This window comes from Megalops cyprinoides, chromosome 10 (genome assembly GCF_013368585.1).
Source record: "Megalops cyprinoides isolate fMegCyp1 chromosome 10, fMegCyp1.pri, whole genome shotgun sequence".
NCBI lineage: Eukaryota > Metazoa > Chordata > Actinopteri > Elopiformes > Megalopidae > Megalops > Megalops cyprinoides.
The window spans coordinates 22,773,952-22,796,369 of NC_050592.1; the positions used below are offsets into that span (position 1 = coordinate 22,773,952).

Consider the following 22,418-nt stretch of genomic DNA (forward strand, 5'->3'; position numbering starts at 1 on the left):
CACCCGCCCCCTTCTGCGTTTCACGGTTCAGTGTTCACCCTGGCATATACACAGAAATAATTTATTTATATATGCTAATCATTTATTTATTGTTGATTATGATAATCAGCCTTAATACTCGGTATAGTCTTAACGTCGTCATTACTTCCACCATTTTATTTTATTTTTTATTTTGCTTATTTTTGCAACACTTTCATCTCTGGTTATCTCTTGGGGCTCACCAGAGCGGACTGCTTAATTTGACATCATTACGCATAGCTGTTGTGAGGTAGCTCAGAAGCCACCTTCCCACCGACACAGGGAAACTGTAATTTAAGAACTTATATTAGCCAATGTGGTTTGCCTCTGAAGTGTAGGCTACGTCAGGTAAAACCAAGATCCAAGCAGAAAATAGAAAAAAATGTACAGTGTTTCTTACATGTCAAAATTATGCACATGACTAAATCACAGGATTCCTGTAATCTGTTGTACCGGATTTTGAATAAACAAAAACGTGGAAGAAGATGACCTGGTTGTGTGTAGGAAAACACTGCAAACGTATGGATGCGCAACTAGGCCCATTTTCTACACGAGTCTGTCGCAGAGAATGTGTTAGCAGCTTGTAAAGATTCCTTTGATGGAAAGTAAACCGTGTGCTCATCACACAAGTTTAACTAATCAACTTGATAATTCAACTCTTTAAAAATATATATAGGCTACCTGCCTGCGAACAGCACTGCCATACATGACCATCATGACTACAGCAGGAAATACCGTAGTTTTCAAGGTATCTTACTTTTCACACTAGTGTGAAGCTGGGGGTGAAGCATAAACTTTTCACAGAGCTGACTGTGGCTGACATGAATGGATGAATGAGGGGAGAGAGGAGTGGAAGGGAATGAGTGAGCAAAGAGAATGAATGACTGACATATATTGGATAGAGTATGGCTTTAATATTTTAGTATCAGATTTTTTTTGGTATGTGATGGTATCTGGCTTCATCAATGAACACTGCCTGAATGCTAGTCTGGCTCTGTCCATAAATGAAATTTTCAGACCATTTAACAGCACTTGAGTGGTAGCAATAGCATCCCTTACCATCCCAATATCATCTAATGGTGCTTATTCAGTGTGCACAGGACCATTAGAGTGTCCCAGTTAATGGAGTTATTATTGGGGGGGGGGGGGGTGCTGAATGAGTAATACCAGAGAGTAATACTAATAACAATGGTTATTTTGTTAATCATGGATGGTGTAAATGGCATGCTGTTATCAGGCTGCCCACACTATGATTCAGGGGGCCAGCGCTACAGCCTGAATCACCAACGGACCCCATGATGATCCACTAATTACACTTTATTTGACTAGTAAGTAAAGTAAATGCTTCATATCTTCAAAGTGCTCAGGTCTTTGAAATAATTTAAATCAGGTCAACCATTAATGACTTCCTGGGACAACTCTGGTGATGTGTGCCTCAGTTTGGGTAAGTTCAAGGAAACTACATTTTTTTCAATATTATTTTTGGTAATTATAATGACCATGATGTGTAAGTACAGCATTATATTTAAAAAGCTGAAACTAATTATTTGGTGTTAAGGATAGAGTCCAAAAGCATTTAGACTGATTGGTCCCTGTAGTCTCACCTCTCACAAGGAGCATTCAGGTGTAGGAGACTGTGTTCTCCACCACAGCACTATATGATCCAGTTAACTAAAATGGTAACAGATGCTAGCACTCCGGGTCTTATCATGCAGGGAAACCTACTATTTGGCATAAAAGTACTCCATATGTGCCCTTCTTGTTTTTCCAATCCAGTTTCACTTGGGACTCCTTTCCAGTGAACAAAGAAAGCATACAAGTTGGGACAGAGCTTGACCGGGATCTGACCGATACTCAACAAACATCAGCCAAACTTTGGGGCATCTGAGCAACCTTTCAAAGACAAGATTATTTCTCAGTGGGTTTCTGCAGGAAAATCAGCTTGTCCTTACACCAATGTCAGGTCAATGATAAATCATGGATTGCAGCTGAGGACACTTATTTGAAAGGTACATAATGAAGGGCACTGTCTGGTAACTTTAAGGACATGGGGTAGGAAGACCATTACAGGGGTTTATTTTGGTATTAATGTAACAGGATGCAGAACAAAAATGCTTAAGTTAGCCAAAGAAAACAGTGGAAGAAAGAATATCGTACATTGAGAGCACTCAGTTCATTTTCCTTAACTTTCCTTACCTTACAATTATGATATAATCAGTTGTTTTACATGCATGCTGAAATGATAGATGTCATTGTCACACTTTGAACTATGCATGAAGTTTGTATTACTGCATTGTTATTGAGCCCAGTCTTACTTACTGTTCTTTCCTGTTCAATAACATGATCTTATCTTATATTATGTGCAGCAGTTCACCCTAGAATCGGGAAACCCTATACATCAGAGTGGAGTTTGGGCGTGGCCTGTGTCATTAGCCAACAATGACAGGGAACATAAATGGCTCCATTCCTCACAGGCTGGGTACATTGCATCAGCCAAGGTCCCCATGTTGCATGCATAATAGCGCCCTCTAGTGACTTGTCAGCTGCCTAGGAGTTCCTCAGATGACTTTTTGTTATACCTATCCCCCTACTGTATCCTCTGCATTTGGCCTCCTGTGGTGCACTATGGTACATATAGAGTGAAAAACAGCCATTGGCTGCATGCAGGTGTGTCAGAGGATTGCATTCACTGTGTCTCAATGCTTCTACAGTGCAGTATGTTGCAGTGAGCTGAACCTAATGTGTGTAAAAGGAATTAAAGTGAGAATCACACATTAAACCTAGTTACAATCAGTTTCTCCTCACTTCAGCAAATTCTGCTAATGGATTCTGTCCCATCAGCACATCTTGGTGTAACTGAATGCACATTCTAGTTGAACTGGACAGTTCTGTGCAGAAAAGGTAGCATAAAGGTGATCCTAATCACTTTTTAATTGATGTGAGAGGGAAACAACAATAAAATAGACAAAGAAGCCAAAATAACAGACAATCAACATAAATTATCTTTAGGGCAGGAGGAACACACATTATTGGATTCAGTCTGAACTTTTTTATTTCATAGAGTTCTTGACCAATTGCTGTGGTATGCCTGAAGAACAAAGCAACAACATTAAAAAGGGTGTGAAACATTTACAAAGGGTTGTGTGCGCTATTTAAAAAAAGAGCATGAGTTATTTACAAGGTCTAGCAAACTTGAAAAAGAGCCCAGGGCTACTGTAATTTAGTTTTAACACCAACTTGAGTTTTTGATTAGCCAATGACTTCATTCTAGGGAGAGGATGTAATGGAAAGCTATTGTAAGCTTTGCAAATGACAGATCTGAATCAGGGACAGTGAATTTGAGCTTCAGTAATAGGATAATTGAAACCCTTTTCTCTGTCCTCCTCATTTGACATGACCCCATGTAGTTGTACTTTTTTTCAACAGATGAGCTAAAGATTTACAATAAACTGAAATTCACATTCCCTATTATGGAAATAAATCTGCCCTTCTGGGGGAAAAAGAGGAGAGACACAGATGCCAGATGGACAACGTTATCACATGGGCAAAAAATAACAATGGCATTTGGACAATTGTAGGCTGAAAAACATAAACAAAGTACTGGTGCCAAGCAGTCCCACTGTCAACTAATCAGGCAGACTCATGTGCCCAGGAAGGGAAAAGGTGTGCACTAGGTTCCTAGCCAATGCCCAGCTTTTAAAATATTCTGACATGATCAATGCAAGATCAACACTAAGACTAGCATCAAAGTAACACTTACTTGTGCATTCACATGAAGCAGTCTGGAATGTCCTTCCAGCCTTCCTCCTTATGGAAAGCAAAACTAGGCCAAACAGGTAGGGAGGCTGTGGCACTGAACAATCAGTCCATATTATCTGTTGTTGGAGGTCAGACAAGCTATGACAATGACATTGGCAATAGAGGGACTTCCATGGCTGTGAAGGCACCCACAGCCAAGACCAAATCTGAGAGAAGTGTGATGGGAAAAGTGGCTAAACTTTTGGTATATGTTGCAGTGCTATAAAAGGACTCACCCTCATCTGAGGCCCTACTGGTGAAGGTGGACATCAGATGGGTATGGATTTAACTGATGTCATGTGCCCAATGTGAAGAAAAAACAAAAAAGACATGCGTCTTATCTTTTCTCCGGAACCCAGAGCAACATCAAAAAGCAGAACCTTGAAATAGCAGTCAGAGTGACAAAAAAGAGGCCTCTTCTGTGACATCCATGTGACTGAGTTTCTTTTTCAGTCAACACCTGAAATGTTGCATCAAACAAATACCATCAGGCATAGGCTGGGCTGCAATCCAAACTGCTTCCTCACCTCCTGCTCTGTGCTCAGCAGGTGATCGTTTGCATGGCACGTGTTCAGGGGAGTGTGAGATTTCAGATGCACTGCAGTATCTTGGGCTAGCCCCTCAGTCAAATATTCCATTCCAACCAAGCATGGATTTAAGATATGTACACAATGCACCGTGTATTCACAAAGTCAAGAGTTACGGCATTGTCAGATGTGTTCCTTGCGGCCTTTTGTTCTTGTTACTGTATTAGATGCACTTTTGCACCCTTTGTAAATCTCACTGGATAAGAGCTTCAGAGACATGTCAAAATAGAAACGGGGATGTAAATTAATATGATATTAAATACAGAACAGAGAAGGGGGAAGTCTGGTAATGCTACAACGATCACCCCTCATGTCTAGTGCACATTTAAATAGGCTCTAAAAAACTGAAAGCACTGATGGACAGTAAAAGGAAAATATCTGACAGTTCTCAGTGTAATGAATTAATCAGCTATTAAAATTTTGAGAAGAATTGTATTAACACCATTGACGTAATAAATTCTGGCTTTGACTTTGGCTACGGGTGTCCAGCAGCTGTTAAGGCTTTTCCTGCCCTCTTGTGGAGAAATGCAGCATGACATCTCCCCAGTCCTCATTGCTGGTAATGTTTCATAAGCATTGTCAACAATTACAATTCTTAATTTGTAACACAGCTAAAAATATTGCAGAAATTGCAAAAAATCATGTTTTGTTAAAATACTTTAATAATAAAAAATGCATACCAATACACATTTAAAACCCTTTATATACAATGTCAATTTTAAAAATTGCACTTCAGTGGTAATAATGCATCTAGTGTTCTTTCCATAAACTGTTTCCAGCTGCCAGTGTTGTATTACATTACTGAAGCACAGACATCAGTTTCTGTTGTGGAAGGTTCTCATCAGTACTCAATGGACAGTCTGCTATTATTATTTTTGTGTTGACGCTCTGAGCACACAATGGGTTCTTTATGGTGGGAAGCGTTTCTTCATGTGGCAGCCTCAATATGGAAGCAGATAAAAAAACTCATGGCTGGGGAGGGCGGGGGGTCATCCCTGTCCCCAGTGGAGGTGCTTGGGGATAGTATCAACAGAGGTCACTGGTCATTGGTCTGGCTTCCTGAACTTGCTTTGGACAAACACCCTTGGCACACAAAGGCCCTCCTTCCTGTTCACTGTTTCTCGCATGACGTATTCATTCACCAAGCTCTGGAACCCCGCCCCCGTGAACAGGTCCATCAGCATCTCTGGATCACATGGGATAAATAATGATTCCATTATGAAAGATCATAGGAAAGATGGCTGAAGTCTTGTACTCACTTGTACTTGTACTTGCTATGTACATGAATATATTTCTGTATACTATACACTGTATGCTTGAGGTGCTCTGGCAACTTTTTTGATATATTCACTAAAATGATATATAGGGTACCAGTAATTTTGATAATGATATACCGGTGACGAGAACTTGTCTATAATTTCCTCTTATGATGGGAGACTGCGCAAGTTGTATAAAAATGACATTAATTGAAAGGGCACTCTGAATCTGAGTAATTACATTTGTGTTTTGCCTGCCTCATCACTTACATTGGGGATTGACTGTTACTGATCTACAAAGAGTTTTTCAGTCAAGAGCATGGAGCTACCAGTTAATGCAGATTACAAGGATATGCTGACCTGTGGAGAAAAAGAAGGACCTGGTGCCATCCTGCCGCATGTAGAAATTCTCTCCAAGCTTGCTTGCAGACTTAAACCTGAGCATGGCATGGTCATACAGGCCATAGTCCCTGAACAGGACGATTCCACCTGGTTTCAACACCTGTCAGCACATGTTTACAAACAAGGGCTCACAAAAGTGAAAGACTACTTTAATAAGTCACTCAACATCTCTATCCAGCAATACAATGTATACTGAAAACCTGGTGGAACAGCATAAAATATTTAAAAGGATGGGAAAGCTATGAAAACCATATATACCTGAATTCAAAGGGTACCAAAAGGCATTTCTCAGAAAAAACAAAATTTGACAGTAAGATTAGAATCTAAGCTTGGAATTGAATATAAGAAGCAAGTGATAAGTATGGAACAGTTAAACCACCAGACTGCTTTCTTCAGGTTTAACTGTCACATACTTACTGGCTGATATTCATCCATTTTGTTAATAAATAGGATTCTGACCCTGTAAATATTATTCAGAACCATCTGCATCTTGTCAGGGTGGATAGCTGACAGCACAAATATGAGTGTCACAACATCCACACTTTCTGCTGGCACGCTGTCCCGCAGGTCATCTTTGGTCAGGTCGCACTGGAAAGCCTTGCATCTCTCAGAGCAGTATAAAGGATTTTGCTGAGGAAAAGATAAGATTGTGCACTTTAGGTGTCAAAGAGAACAAATAACAGCAACTCCTTCACTCCTGACCTTGTCTTTGTGCAAGTCTGCTTAGGGAAAAACCAACATTTCAAAGGCAAGATACAGACAAATATAGAGTTGAGGGCCATAGGGGTAAATCATCTGCATTGAATTCCTGATGTTTGGGATGGTTTTAATACAGACACTCGCCCTTACCTTCACAAATTCCACAGCTCGTGGTGAGAAGTCACAGGCATATACAAAAATATTGGTATCCTCTTCTAGGAGAGGAAAAATGCAGTTCCCGACCCCACAGCCAGCCTCCAACAGAAACAGCTTCTGAGCATCAAACTGCCAAAAAAAGAGGTTGCGACGTTTCTTAAGATCTCTCCCAATCAATCGCTTCCCTACACGACAGAAAATCTACCATCATTTCCATATAATGTGACAATAGCTGGTGTTTCCAATATTGGTTTTGACGTTATCATTACGTCGCGATAAACACAGTAGGAACACACGATAACACGTATCAAAAGGTTTCTACATTACGTCCCACTTCTCTTATTACACCAGTTAGGTACCTCTCGGCAAGCTTTCAGCTCTTCAAACTCTCTCGTGGTCCAGTGCCTATCTTTGAAAAAGTTTGTGCTGTTCCGTTTATAGAACAAGTCCCAATTTTTCTGTGCTTCCCTTTCCAACTTCTGCTGCTTGAACTCCGATACCAAGATCTGATCGGTCTTTAGTTTTTCCAGCTCCTCCTCCGTCAGAATTCTTCCAGATTGTGCTTTGCTTTGGACAGAACATTCGGACCACACAGGATCAGTAGGCTCCAAGCTAGATGATGAATGAACTGGTTCATTTACTTGTGCCATGCCGTAAACAGATAGCTAACTCTATAGAGAACTAATCAAAATCAGATTTACCTCGTGTAATTTAGTAGGACAAACTATCTAGTTAACATTAGCTGGCGAGCATGTGTGCCCCGAACTATCTTACCGTTAGAGCTACCTTTCCCAGCCAGTTAATGATGAAGTCAGCGACTGACTTCTAAGGTTAATTAGATAGCTAGTTATAAAGGAATTTATGGTTAAGCCATAACGGATGAATTATGAGTACCAAATACATAAAAAGCTAGCAAGCAATATCACTTGTCCATCTGTCTATGTTTTCCGTATTGACCCAGACGATAAATTATTTGGTTCCCCGGTGTACACGAAACATATTTTTGTTTACCTAATTAATACCAGCTAGCTACAAATCTCAGCGACAAAAGTAACTACATTAGCTTCCATAAATATGTTTTCGTAGATTCATAACCAAGCCAATCAAACTGGCCGTATTTCGTAAAACGGCAAGAATAAAGATGCAAAACAGCTATTTAGCTATAAAATGTACAGATGTATTATTTTACAACCAGATAGTCTATAATGTTAATTGTAATATGTATTACAAGTCAATAGCTATTGAAATTATAGGTCATGGTGTAGTCTGCGAATAAAATCTGACCGAATTATCAGTTCAGATATTGTACGCATGTTGTTTCCTTTGCAGGTCAGCTAGCTACCTCACTAACGTCAGCATCATCGGTGCCATTTTACTGCTGGACACAAACAGGAAGAGGAGTGTTAACATGACGTCTGGACTGTTTGAAAAACATATTATCGATTTTACACAGTTCAAATGAACATCTTCTGACATATTAGTTTCTTTTTGCAGTATATTAGAAACTGAAGTGAATCGTGCACAACAACCGAAGCTATGAACGGGAGTTCTAATCCGTTTTTGGATAAAGAAGAACACGTTCTGATGCTTGGCGAGAGCTTCCAAAGGCGGCCAAAATCGACATTTCATACCATCAGATGTAAGTTTAGGATTTGAAAACGAGTACCTTTGCTAGTGAATTAATTGTCAGACTTTATTTACATACTTTATGTACACTTACCTTGCATGATTCTAAACTATGTAGCGGAAACTGTAGGCGGAGGGATATGCTGTGGCGCTATTTAGGTTTATTCGTCATAGATGTACATTTAAGTTGTAATTTTATTTCGAAGGGAGCGATGAATGTATCATTTGTTGACACTGTAGTTTGCACTGAGAAAGCAGAGACAAGGAGCATTAATGTCATAGTTCTCTTCCGTTATTCCGCTGTCTCATCTCTCTTGCAGATGATTTTAAACCAGCCTCAATCGACCTAACTTGTGAGGGGGAGCTACAGGTTGGGAAAGGGGATGAAGTTACTATCACTTTGCCTCATATTCCTGTAAGCTTTATTTTATTTTTCAGGAACACATTTTTTCAACAACCGGTATTTTAATCCCCCTTTAAAAATGAACGTAGTTACGTCTAATTTATATTGGTATGGACAACATCTGTATTGTTTTTGAGAAGGCTATGTATTGTGTTTTCAATTAACACTGTATTGTTGTTTTACCTGAAGGGCTCAACCCCACCTATGACAGTGTTCAAAGGTAACAAAAGGCCATATCAGAAAGACTGTGTTCTTATCATGAACCACGACACAGGGGAGTTTATGCTGGAGAAGCTGAGCAGCAGTATACAAGTCAAGAAAACCAGGTGAGATGATCACAAATAGACTTCTCACTGTGCCAGCCAGGAAAGCACATGTGCGTATGTTGTAGAAAGCATCTTACATGACCAGTGTATATTCAGTGTAGATCTTATTGGGCACTTCACATACAAAATTGCAAATCTTATCATACCTCTTAACTGAGTAATTCAGAAATGTGTACATATCTAAAACACTTTAAAATAATTACATTCTGAGGAACCTGGAAAAGGGATATTTAGATCTATCCTGTAACCGCTGTCCTCTAGCCTTGTACCATGGTTGTAGATGACTTTGTAGTTTAGCTGGTTAGCTAGCTAACACATCTCAGTGCCTGCATATGAATGACAAACAGAAATTAGGTTGGTACCTCTGTTTTATGGATTCTTTTATGTGTGTGTTTTTCTAGTGTAAAACATCTGTCAAAAAGCTGCCACTCCCATTTGGTAATGTCATCACTGCACATTTGGCTGTTCGTTGTTTTAGAGCTGAAGGCAGCAGTAAAATCCAGCCTCGGATAGAACAACACTCGACACGAGCAACACAGCCTCCATCACAGTTCCGAGCCCCCACCAAACCAGGGGCAGGTGCTAAAACATCGCCCTCCAAGGACAACCCCTCTCCAGAACCCCAGCTAGATGACATCAAGAGAGGTGAGCCCCCTTATTTTCTGTTTCCCTTTTTGAGCAGAGAGGGATGACAGTTGCCACTGTGGGGGAACCTTACCTGGATGTCACCCCCTGGCATGTGATCTGCTCATTGCAGTGATGTAGGACAGGTCCTTCAGGTTGCTTCTTGTAACATGTGACTCATGTTTAAGGGTTTTATGTTGCTCAATGATGTGCAGATTCACTGATCTATTTTTCAGAATTGTTCACCCTTTTCTCACCCAACTTTGGTGACTGGCAATTGTATTAATTAAGTTTATCTCACTGAGACAACATGTGCACTCATCCACTCCGATACATCTGTACACCAGTGTGTGTTTTTCTCTCTGAAAGTCACACCGTGCCTTGCTGTGAAGTGGATGCTTATTGGAGGATAGGGACAACTCCACTGACATCATCGCAGCATCTCATAGGTGTCTAATGAGTCTAAGGGTACTGAGAGATTTGTGTGATGAGGGTACCCTGGCTGACCTACCCACCCTGGCACTTGCCAGTACAAAGTCAGTTTGGTTCACCACTGTGGGCTCCTGGTCATTGTTGGCAGATCACGTGGCCAGTTTTTCAACCTGGGCTGTAGACACCTTGCCGAATGTGCCACTCAGGAACCCCATTAACCTTGAAGGAACAAGGAGTGGTCAAAGGTGATTGGGGTAGGCCAATCACCTGATTTTAAGATCAGTGAATCTATGCAGAATTCTGCACAACTTAATCTCCAGCAACACAACTTGAGCTGTCGGGCCTTAAAACACTTTTGATTATGTCTGTATGGAAGAGGAATACTTGATGTTACAAATGGCATTCTATTAACCCTTTATGATTCATTTATTTGGCAGATGCATAGTGACTTATCAGAAAGTGCTGTACAAACAATGGCATAATATGCAACTATCTAAATATTTAAAGGAAACCCTGAATTATAAATGTCATTTTAATCATAATTCTGTGATCATGGAAACTGTAACTGTTTTAGCAGCTGCCAACAAAATGTACTAAATAAAAGGTAAGTGGTGTATTAAAACATCAGTTGGGTGTGTGCATCAAAGTTGAAGTCTCTGTCCAATCAGCAGATTCAGGGCAGACCCAAGTGAAGCCAGACAGAGTCTAAAGGTGTGAGTCTTAAAAGGGTAATGGAGGGTGGTGAATGACTCTGTTGTCATCCCTGTGGTAGGCAGCTCATTCCACCACAGGGACCCATGGCTGAGAAAGGGCGAGCCCTCACCATGGAGCCTTGGAGAAAGGACACAGGCACAGCCAGCAGTGTAGGAGTACAGGGCACAAACAGACCAGTAGGAAGAGATAGGAGAGAGTAAGTAGGTGGGGGCACTGAAGTAGAGGGTACTGAAAGTCAGACTTAAAGTGTATGTTAGTATGAAATGGAAGGAGATGAGAAAAAGGTAGCACAAGAGCAGTAGGGTGAGCAGTGGACTAAGAATGGGCAAATAACATCAGCAGGGACACCAACCAGTAGACAGTCACAGTATTTCCAACCAGGCATATTATGGCATTGACCAGTAGCTGTGTGTAGTAGTAGATGGTATTAAATGGGCACAGTATTTTGCTGCTCTCCATGAAAAATTATCTTGTGTGTAAGTATTTCAGTGTTTTAGGAGAAGGTGTGTGCACTCTATGTTGTAAATCTTGGCAGTCTGGGGTCAGATGGATGTTTTTCAGGCAATGGTCCATGGACTGAACTTTGTGATATACCTGTTATGAGTGGTTGGCTGTGGATCTGTAACCTCTCCAGGAGATCTGGTGACAGCAGTGTGTTTGACAGATAAGATATTTATATCAGACTGGTTCCTGAGATCTCCAGCTCAACCCTTGCGTCTTTGTCTGCCCCCCTGTTGACCCTGTGCAGAGCTGAGAGCCGAGGTGGAGATCATCGAGCAGATGAGCAGTAGTAGTGGGAGCAGCTCCTCGGACTCAGGCAGCACCTCAGGCAGCGGGGATGACAGCTCCAGCAGTGATGGAGAGCAGGACCCACCCAACCCCTACCCATCCCCCAACCGCATCCCTGTCACCAATGGCATAAGCAGGTCTCAGGGCAACAACCAGCTGATGAGCACTCTCAGTGAGTTGTGGAGACCAGTTTTCTTGTATTGAAAATCAGTAACATTAGAAACTAAGCAGTTGGCTGCTGCAGTACCTTGCAATAATGCCCTACCTAGGCAGTGGCCGGTGTGACATTGGATGGTGCAGTTTCAGAGTCTGGTAGCTTCCTTCTCATTTCGGAGTATGGCAGGAATGGCTAACCCCACAGAAGCTTCTCTGTCACTGATACTGAGCCACATCCTGTTCTTTTCTTAGTAAAGGTGAACAGGCTTACATCATGGTTAACTGTTTCACACACAGAGTGTCTTTTGGAATTGTGATTTGATTGGATGTTGATTTTGTCTCCTCAGGAAATGACCTTCAGCTGAGTGAATCAGGAAGTGACAGCGATGATGATTAAGTCCTGTGCTAAAATTCATTCACTCTGCAGTGAACACGAACACGGAGCTTCCCTGTCTGGTTTTAAGTATATTTTAATATCGCCGAAAAGCTTCCAAACTTTTGAGGTTTTTTAGATTGTATTTTTCTTAGCTGTATATTTTGTTTTGTATTTGAAAGTTTAAATCCTTCAACATATGAGCATGTCCAAACAAAATGTAGAATACATATTTACAAACGCTTTATTTAGAGTCACCTGTTGTTTTATTTTAATTCACTAGGAAAAGATATCATATTCAAAGCCTCCCTGTCCTTTTGCAATTCTGAAGAAGTAGTTTAAAATATTTCTTAAAGTTCACTTTTCCTGATGTTCCCTTTTATATCAGGATGATAAAATGTATAAAAATACAAATTCTGACATTCAGTTAACTCTAGCTATATCAAAGCACTTTCTTAAAATTTCAAGTGTTAATAATTGCATTGCATTTTCCCCAAAGAGTTTTACCAATTATATCAAATAGTACTGTTTTGTGAAGAGGGTTAAAACCGTTGTATGGGAAAAGAAAATAGCTAGTGGTTGTTTAATTTACAGCTCAATCATAAGCATACTGGTACACATCTTTTTATTGTTCCACACAACCACACAATGACACAACCAACTTTATTCCTGTTGAGATATTCCGAAGATTACATTAAGACTTTACGATTAAGGTTTTATCAGTGCAACAGGTCTCCTGTTAAAGATGCTGCAGAACCAAACCAATATACTTTGCAGGAAAGGTAGTGAAGGTGGAACAAATTTAAGAGCAAAATTATCTCTTTACAAAGGATGAAAAGGGCTGGTGTGATCACATCCCAAGGTGCATCATGATTTAATCAATCAGCCCTTTTCATTCTGCCTATTGGCATTTGGAGTATTTGTGTACCAATTTGATTTTAAATTACACTTCCTCCCTGACATATAGGTCTCACCCAGATGTGTGGGTCTGTATCATTTGTTACTGTTTCTATATCAGCTTATCACTCTTGCCAAAATAAAGTTCTATGTTTATAGTTAAGAATATTGGAGGAGCACCAAAGCAACCAAATGGATCCAGTTACAAAGTGTGCACACATTGTTTTGATATTGACATGATGAATAATTATCAGGATGAACAATACTTCTCCTCCAAAGTCCTTGAATGTTAAGGCTGTGTAGGGCATTAAACTTCCAAGTGATGAGCATGTCTTTTGAAGCTATTTAGCTCTATTACCCATATGTATCATATCTGCTACCTCCAGCTCCCAGCTTAAAAGCTTTGTTACCATATTTATTGGGGTGTTTTAGGTTCTCACTGGGGGATGCTAATAGTGTTTGTGTTCATGCGTTTGGGGTGCATTAAATGTTGCCAGTCTGTTCAGCTGTGGATTGTGTGTGTTTTTTTTTATTCTGATCTCCGTTCTGCTCAGTATTCCTGTATCTGAAACATCTGTTATACAACCGGACTGATCCATTCAATGCACTTCTTGAGGTCCACTGCATTACATTAGTAGAAAAAGAAGCACATTAAAATCAACAGCTCGAAAATACGTGATTATTGCATCGATAATCACTGAGCTCCTCCAGCCACAAACCAAGATGTGGGTTAAGCCTCCTATTCCAACCAGATGTCGTGTGTGATTGTAGTGCAATCCGAACTAGATAGAGAATGTATATTTGAAAGGCAGTTTCATTATTGATTAAGATGTGGAGTCTCCAACACTTTGTCTTTCAGAAAGATTTATATATATACCCACTTGGCAGATGCATCACCCCCATCTCATGTGGCAACACTATGTTATTTCTTTGGCAAAACGATTCCTGGCATGTGGCAGCCCTATATTAAATATCTGTAACATAAGGTTGACATGGCACAGCGATGTTAGGAACATCTTTAAAAATGATGGAAGAATTTCATGACACAAAGTACAAAATTCATCATAACCGTAGCTAATGCATGTGCAAGTTAGTCTTGTATTTGTGAATATAACATCTGTGGATGAAAATGTCAGTGAGCTCCCTTTACAATGATGAAAAGACGTACTTTGATCAATAATGAAATTTTATTTTAATGCAAAATGTGTCTTCATAAATGCTATATTTTATTTACAACGTGATCAGTCTTATGACAAGAAGCAGAAATGCGACAGGTTGTAACAGCCGTACCAGCTCATGGCCTTTCCATTGGTCATTTTTATTAGCCTTTCGTCATCACGTTAGATGACGTTACGTTCCAAATCAGTGTGCGTGTCTTGATACCAAAATCATCGGGCGAAAATAGAGCTGAGGCAAACTGATGCCCGCACGCAGCGTGGTAACAAGTAAATCTCAAATTCAACATGCGGAGGGGGTGCTAGAGTTTAGGAACACCGGCTCTTGGCTTTTGTGCATTTAGCATCACCCAAGGTGCAAGGAGGATTTGACGGGTGAAGCGGCTATTCCGCTGCGACTTCTCCGCCCTCAGGTGCATAAAATCACTCACAAAGGATGGAATTCAAGCATCTGGTTGACGTAGCGGAGAAATGGTGCTCTGGGAACCCTTTCGATCTAATCGCAGCAGAGGAGGGAGACGAGAGGCGGCTGGATTTCTATGCAGAACCAGGAGTCTCGTTTTACGTCCTGTGTCCAGATATGAGTGGTGGTTCTGATAATTTTGTAAGTGTGATATAACTCTCTGGATTCTTCTATGTAATTTCTCTATGGCGAATGATGTAATTTAATTGTTAGTCTCGAACAGGTCGATGCACACGGAGAAGCTTGTGTAGAATTTGATACAGTCAGATCGGCGAGTAAAAGTGTCCAGAGTGATTTTTAGAACAGTACTTACTTTCAACAGATTTTACGTTACCCGTGAGGAAAATGGTTTCTCTTCATTTATTGCACATAAAGGGTGGCTGAATGCGAAAAGTGGTCCCCGAAGAGGTTAACTGAGACGCTCAAACTATACTTCTGTCACCAATAATAATAATAATAACAATAATAATAATAATAACAATTCTTTATGTTGTTGTTGTTATATTATTGCAGACACTTTATCTGGAACTTTCTTTGGAAACTGTACACTTTAACAATTTTGATATGTTTTTTTTATTATTATTTTTAAATCTGAAATAGATTTTATGCTTAATTTAAATTATAATTAATACAGAAAGTATAATCCAAAGTTTCAGCTTTTGGAATGGGTATCTACATTACATATACCCCCCTCCCATGACAATACTCTTTCAACAACTTCTGCTTGCCAAGGCTTTCTCTCTTGTGGAGGTGTATGTAATGCACAGAGGATAAGATATATAGTCCCCAACTACCTCTCAAAACTGTAGCAAAACCAGTCATGCAGTGTTTTTCCACAGGAAGAACCTAACAGTTAGTCAGAGGTAAGTCTGTGTAGCGTCTGCCTGTCAGAGGAGGTGGGACCAGAGGGGAAGGCTGTTGTTTTTGACTGAGGCAGTGAGGTCATCTGTTTAGCATCTGGTGGCTATGGCAGTGGCTCCACTGCTGCTTTGTTAATCATTTGGGAGTTTATCTCTACTGATCGCAATGCAGCCATTGTTTCACCTGCTGTTTCACCAAATCTTCCTGTAGATTGTATACAAATAGTGGGGATCATTGTGAAATCAAGTTGAATGAGAATGCACACACACACAGACACTAAATGAAAGACGTACCCCCTGCAGGAAGCAAAGACCAGGATCCCCACAGTCATGTCTCTTCAGCTACATTACAAATTGCATATTTTCATGATAATATGTCAGCAGTATTGTAAGCTGAAAATCATTGTTCTCGTAGTATTGTAGTACTCTCCAGTGACTTATTTTGTTTCTTTTATTCGTTGTCTGCTTCTCCTCTTTCTTTTTATCTTTCCCATCCTGTGAAGATCCCACTATGACTTAGAACCAAAGGTTTAATTAGTTTCAATTACTATACACTGTCTCTGAAGCTCAGTACCCATGAAACCGGGGCAGTCTGCAGTTCATGGTTTGAAGTGGCTTTTTTACCGCACCACTCATGTTAGTGTCCCCAGAGCCCCCCCCCTCCCTTTCTGGTAATGAGTCTGTAGCACTTGGGATGATGATGTTGACGCCAGTGGCTGGTTTTACTGTTCCGTGACCTCATATAGCACTGAACAGTGAACCGTAATGACACCCACCAAGCAATCACCTGGAAAGGGAGAAATGGGGGATTTGTGGAAAGACCCACCTAAAGGCAAGACCTTAACAGGACAGGAAGGAGGCCCTAATCTGAAATTTAAGTTCAGTGGTCTAATGATAATGAATTAATGAAACTAGTGCATGATGCTTCATGGACCAAAAAACGAGTGGAGGCATTGTGTTGAGAACAACACAACGGGTTGTCACGGTGGGACGAGGCTAATGTAAGATGTGTCTACAAAAAGATCTGTGAACAAGAGGGAAAATGCCAAAAAATGTAAATTAAAAAATGAGAATGGGAGATGATTTTTCTCCTGCATAGCTTTGATGTGGTTACTCATTTCTCATTGTCAACTTTGTGACAGAATAGAAATAACTTCTGTCCTGAGATTTGTTTAGCGACACACTAAATTGGGCCTTAATGAATACACTGTGAAGTCTGCAGTGTGGCTTTGTGTAAGTTAAATCCAGTCAGCTTTCTTCAGTTCTTCAGTTCTCTGTAATAAGCAATGGTTTCTTTCCTGAGTGGTTCTCACGAGGGAAGTGTGGTGTACCAAACAAACTAAAATTGTCATAGTGTCAGAAAAATGTCATAAAATATCGTGTGGTGTCAGGTGTAAGCCTGGAGCTACTTATAATTGTGCATGCTTTGATATTGTAGTATCTGCTGTCAGTCAAAGCTAGGAGGAATCCACAGCATGAAATCATGAGTCATGAAATGAGTAAAAAAAAAAACATCCCCAAAGGTGTGATCTGCTGTTAATATAATTTTATGTTCTGTCTTGTTAATGATATACTGATAATCACATGGGTTACATAAGTGTCTGTCTGAACATGGACCTGAATTCAGGTCTTTAATGACCATCTTATTTGGTATCATTCAATTTTTCTTGAATAAATATGAACCCCATCAACTATATTAAGTGTATTACCATGTCTGCTCTTGTCTATGCTTTGCCCTTTGAAAATAATGATTGATTGTAATTCATTTTGACAGTGCATTATGGTAAATACATATATATGCAGGTGAATAAATTAATAATGCATTAAGTAGAGTCTATGTAAATCACCCAGGATGAAGATGCTGTTGAGCACATTCAGCACATGAGGTTGTGGAGTGGAGAGGTGGGAGAGATAGCTTGTGATTGGTCATGTGATTACTTGTGCTACATGCTGATTGGTCTGTACTCTCCCTAGCACGTGTGGAGTGAGAGTGAAGACTGCTTGCCCTTCCTTCAACTGGCCCAGGACTATATCTCCTCTTGTGGGAAGAAAACACTGCTGGAGGTCCTGGACAAAGTTCTCAGATCCTTCAGACCGGTGAGTGCAGTGCACAGCCAACAGCTGCCTTACAAATGCGTATCCTCAATGTTCAAGTAGGTCAGGATTTCAACAGCATCCCAGAGCTCGATGTCTATGGAATATAAGGGGAGAAGCAAAATGTGAGACTTATGTTCTTCCGAAAAATGAACAAAAATATTATATTCACTTTTGACAGTTTTATTAATGTGATTTCATGCCAGCATTGTGCAACATACAAAAAACATTGAAACTGAACAAGACGCTACAGCAAGTGCATGAAGCTAAACAGTGGCAGTAATCATTACGTGATATTTTTTGATGAAAAAAATCCTTATATGTTTTGTTTCATTTTGTAACATTCATAATTCATATTATATTTGTAAAGGCATGTTATGTGGGAGAGTCATGCATTGTATGTAATATCTATTATATGAGTGGACATCATGCCAGTCAAGAGAGTTTCAGGAGCAAATACACTGACAGGTGAAAGACCAACGCAGTCTGTGTGCATTTGAAATGTATAGTGTGCAATGGCCATTTTCCTGTGTCAAAGTGAGGAGAGCCATGAGGCATAGAGACCGCTCCAAATAAAAGAGTGACACAGCCCCTTTCCCAGCTGCGTAGCCAGCATCACTCACAACTGGACACAGACAGGCAGTTGTCTCTGTGGTAGACAGGAGGTATCAAAAATAATGAATGGAGTGAGATGAAATCTGAAGGACACACAGAGGAAAGAGCAGGCAGGAGTATGGCTGCATCAAGAGTGAGGCAGAGGCCCCTCTCTGATTACACTCTGTATTCACTTTATGTTTTACAGAACAGGTATGTAAATCAAAACACTGGTCAGGATGGTGATCATCAGCTCATTACACAAAGGGTATGGGATAGTCACATTTATTGACACACTGTACTGGATAGATATGTTGATTGACACATTGTCCAGGATGGTGATGACCATTGCCAGATGTTTTATTATATCTATTTCTTACTGCCAGTACTCTGAGTAATTTCTGCTTCACGCTGAAGGTTTACTGTATACATGACAGGCAACAGAACATGCAGAGATTGCGACGTCTGGCTCCATCGCAGGGTTCTGACACGCCCTCTCCTCTCCACAGCTCCTGGGTCTTCCTGACGCTGATGATGACGCCTTCGAGGAGTGCCGTGCGGATGTGGAGGAGGAGCCCGAGGCTGACCACCAACAGATGGGCGTCAGCCAGCAGTAATAACACCCCCTCCACCCCAGCCAGGACTGCCCTCCCCTCTAATGTTCTCCTGCCCCCATGGAGGGCTGCCCGCTTGAACTGTGCCCACATGGTACTTTACCCTCTTAACAGCAGCACTTTCAGAGTAGCACAACCTCAATAAGCTTCTTACTGCAGTTCTTCCCACCTTAAAAACAGAAATCTGTATCATGTATTGTACACTTTCTCCTTTTATATTTATTACTTTTCTAGCAGTGTACTAGTAGTTAGTGTTCAGCTGGTGCTTCAGACATGGGGATATTGTTTGTTTTAATTTCAAGCAACTTGATTTTTAAAGGTTAGCAAAAGTATAGCACTAACCAGAGGGTGGATTTTTTTTATCACTACTGGTACTGAGAAAGCATCATTGATTGAACTAATTTTGACTCATTTTGCTGGTGACTGTCAGTAGACCAACTCTTGAGAGAAATAAGGAAGAGTGAGGAGACCAAAAACAGTGTGTGTGAGAGAAAGAGGGAGAGGAGACAGTGGTGGAATGTGAATTTTGGTGAAATGTGGGGGTCTGGTATGATATATGATGGCATGGGTCCTTGACTGTGTACAGTACTGTGCTGCCACAGTGCAGTAAAGCAAGGGTACCAATGCAGCCCATAAAGTACTGTCCATGTTCTCATTTACAGGCAACTAATCAAAGGTTTAGATACAGAATCTTGATGAAGTGTGTGTGCGTTTGTGTGTGTGTGTGTGTGTGTGTGTGTGTGTGTGTGTGCACGCGTGCGAACCTGCCTGCATGTGTGTGCATGTGTGTTTTCATGACAGCCAGTGTTTTTGTATGTTGAACTATTGAACTAAATGTTAAAAAAGCTTCCTTAATCACTGTATGATCGGGGAAAGCACGGTGCAAGAGCGGTGTTCAATGATGTAGAATTGCTCTAAACTTGGCATACGTGTGTATTTAATTTACCTTCCCTATAGCTATTGCTTTGATGTATCTGTTTTCTTTAGATACTGAAATTAGATCTTCATAATTTCTTGTTGCATACAAATAACTAAAGTCTCAACTCCGGTGCTTCAACTGATGGCCACCATTTGTGTATCATTCATACTGCGGTTTGATGGGAGAGGATAGAATGTATTTAGGTGAACTCATAAAGAGGGCAGCCCTTTGAAGAGCTGGATGAAGTCTGTTCTGCCATCAAAGGAGTGTTTGCAGCGTTAGCGGTGCATAATTGTGATTAATTAGTGCAGCGTGGGCCTGACGTGCCCTGAGTGTGAATAAGATCTCCAGCTACAGTACGAGCGTCACTGCTGCTAATGATAGTGATTATAATGTTAATTATGCCTTGCATTTACACAGAGTCCAATTTCATCCAAAGATCTCAAAAGCACTTTACAGTGAAGGGGTAGCCCACCTCATCCACCTCCAGTGGTTACAGATCAGTCTAACAAAATCAGGAATCTCATAATTCCATACACTCTTGTGCACAATTTACTGCCGCCTCCCATCATTCACATGCATGGTGAGAAGGTGGGGTCACTGTTCAGTGAGACATAAGCTCATCCCAGTCCATTCTGCTGTGTCTGTGCATTTGTGTGTGTGTGTGTGTGTATTTATGTACATTTTGGTGCAAGTGTATATGTATGGTTGCGTTGGTATGCATTTAGATATCAGTGATCACATTTGAATCAGCGATCTTGTCCTTTCTAATTCAGCTGTTTTTCTAATGCAGCCTTTCTGATTCATACATCTCAGAACACATGACTCTTTGTGTCTGGATTTTAATTGGCTGAGCCACACTAAAAAGAGCAGCGGGCTGAGTGGCTCTTGACTGTCTCTACGACGTACCATGCCCACCATTACCGTGGTGGGGAGCACTACAGAGACAGACCAAAGGGAGAGAGGGCACTCTTTGATCAGTCTGAGAAGGCCATTTGATTGGGTTATAGCACTGAATGGAGGCGTCATTCTGTGACATTAGACAACAGGCAGCAGACTCATTAGTCTCTAGTACTGTCAAAAATGGCAACAGTTTTATTTTTCATATTCAAGACATTATTGAGAGCTTGAAAATTGCAGACGATAGTTTAGTCAAGTTTATGAAAAGTGTTTACACTTAGAAAACAGTGTCTGAATGCCTCCACCAGCCAATATTGATGAGGAATGGTGTGAAGAATTTATAAAATGTAATAGCAAGAACAGGTCATTCAGTCCAGCTAGGCTAATGATTTTGTCTAGAGTCTAGACTGTGGAGTGTATCTAGAACTGTGTCACTCTACAAATTCTGGTGCAAGCTATTCCATGCATTTATAACTCATGGAGAGTAAAAAAAAATCTAGTATCTGTATGAAATGTACCTAATTTAACTAATTTCCACCTATATCATTTTGTTTTGCTGATAGAAGTAATCTTAAAATAGTTTACTTTATTTATTCCTTCAAAATCTTCAAAAATCTCAATCCAATCTGCCTGGCTCTTCTTTTGTCTGGACTAAAAAGATTTAGTGTCTTAACTGTTTGGTACCTGTACCCGGTCTTCTTGTGCTTGTCTGTACTTCTATAGTTTTGTGTGTTTTTATGACCTTCTTATAGTGTGGTGCTCAGAACTGGACACAATAAAAAAGGCATTGTATAATGTTAATATTACTTCCTTTGATTTGTAATTAATATTTTTGCCAAATATCCCAGCATCCTATTTGCCTTTTTCACAGCTTCAGCACAATGTCTACATCCAGAAAGACCTACATCAGTTGTTACTCTCAAGTCTCTTTCATGTTGTGAGCTCTCTAATTTTGCCCTGACCATTAAAATAATTTTGCCTTACATTATTGTTTTCCACTTGTAGAACTTGGCAGTGTTCTTCATTTTCCAGGTGTGTGCCTTCCACAGGATTCTACTTGAAATTCTTGAATCACTTGGGTAGCTTCTAAACCGTTAGCTTCACATCTAGGTTTACTGTCATCAGAAAATTTAACCACTTTGCTTCTAATGTCCTTATCAAGGTCCTTCATGTAAATAAGGAACAGTCGAGGTCCAAAAACCATTCCCTGTGGACTCCACTTCCTACAGCTTCCTGCATAGACTAAATCCCTCTTATCATTATTCTTTGTATTCTATAATGAAACCAATTTTGAGTCCAGTTTAAGTCCATTAATTCCTACAAATTTCAGCTTGATAAGTCACTCTTGCAGGACTTTGTCAAATACTTTTTGAAAGTCCAGATATATAATATGACAATTTTCTCCTCAAACCTGTATTTCAGACAGACAGAATGTCCAAATTCAATGGTTTCCCTTTATGTGTATCACAAGAATTAGTCAGTTTTGAACTATACAGTGTTTTTTTTTTTTCAGATATGACTTCAATGTTCCTAAACAAAGAGC

At 40.3% G+C, this 22,418-nt stretch overlaps 3 protein-coding genes across 3 annotated transcripts; 2 read left to right on the forward strand and 1 right to left on the reverse strand.

The window, feature by feature from the left end:
- Positions 1–5,159: 5,159 nt before the first annotated feature.
- On the reverse strand, positions 5,160–8,099 carry mettl6 (methyltransferase like 6). The gene is made up of 5 exons (XM_036539727.1): positions 7,276–8,099; positions 6,911–7,045; positions 6,521–6,691; positions 6,020–6,161; positions 5,160–5,589 (listed from the first exon to the last, which is right to left on the reverse strand). The coding sequence occupies exons 1-5, from the start codon at positions 7,564–7,566 to the stop codon at positions 5,447–5,449; spliced, it is 882 nt and encodes a 293-aa protein (XP_036395620.1). The 5' UTR covers positions 7,567–8,099; the 3' UTR covers positions 5,160–5,446.
- Positions 8,100–8,299: 200 nt separating this feature from the next.
- eaf1 (ELL associated factor 1) lies at positions 8,300–13,747 on the forward strand. Its single transcript, XM_036539728.1, has 6 exons — positions 8,300–8,555; positions 8,863–8,957; positions 9,135–9,271; positions 9,750–9,916; positions 11,790–12,002; positions 12,334–13,747. Exons 1-6 carry the CDS (start codon positions 8,453–8,455, stop codon positions 12,381–12,383), a joined length of 765 nt encoding a protein of 254 aa, XP_036395621.1. The 5' UTR covers positions 8,300–8,452; the 3' UTR covers positions 12,384–13,747.
- Positions 13,748–14,867: 1,120 nt separating this feature from the next.
- On the forward strand, positions 14,868–19,217 carry LOC118783921 (maturin-like). The gene is made up of 3 exons (XM_036537848.1): positions 14,868–15,035; positions 17,729–17,851; positions 18,952–19,217. Exons 1-3 carry the CDS (start codon positions 14,868–14,870, stop codon positions 19,057–19,059), a joined length of 399 nt encoding a protein of 132 aa, XP_036393741.1. The 3' UTR covers positions 19,060–19,217.
- The last annotated feature ends 3,201 nt before the right edge of the window (positions 19,218–22,418 follow it).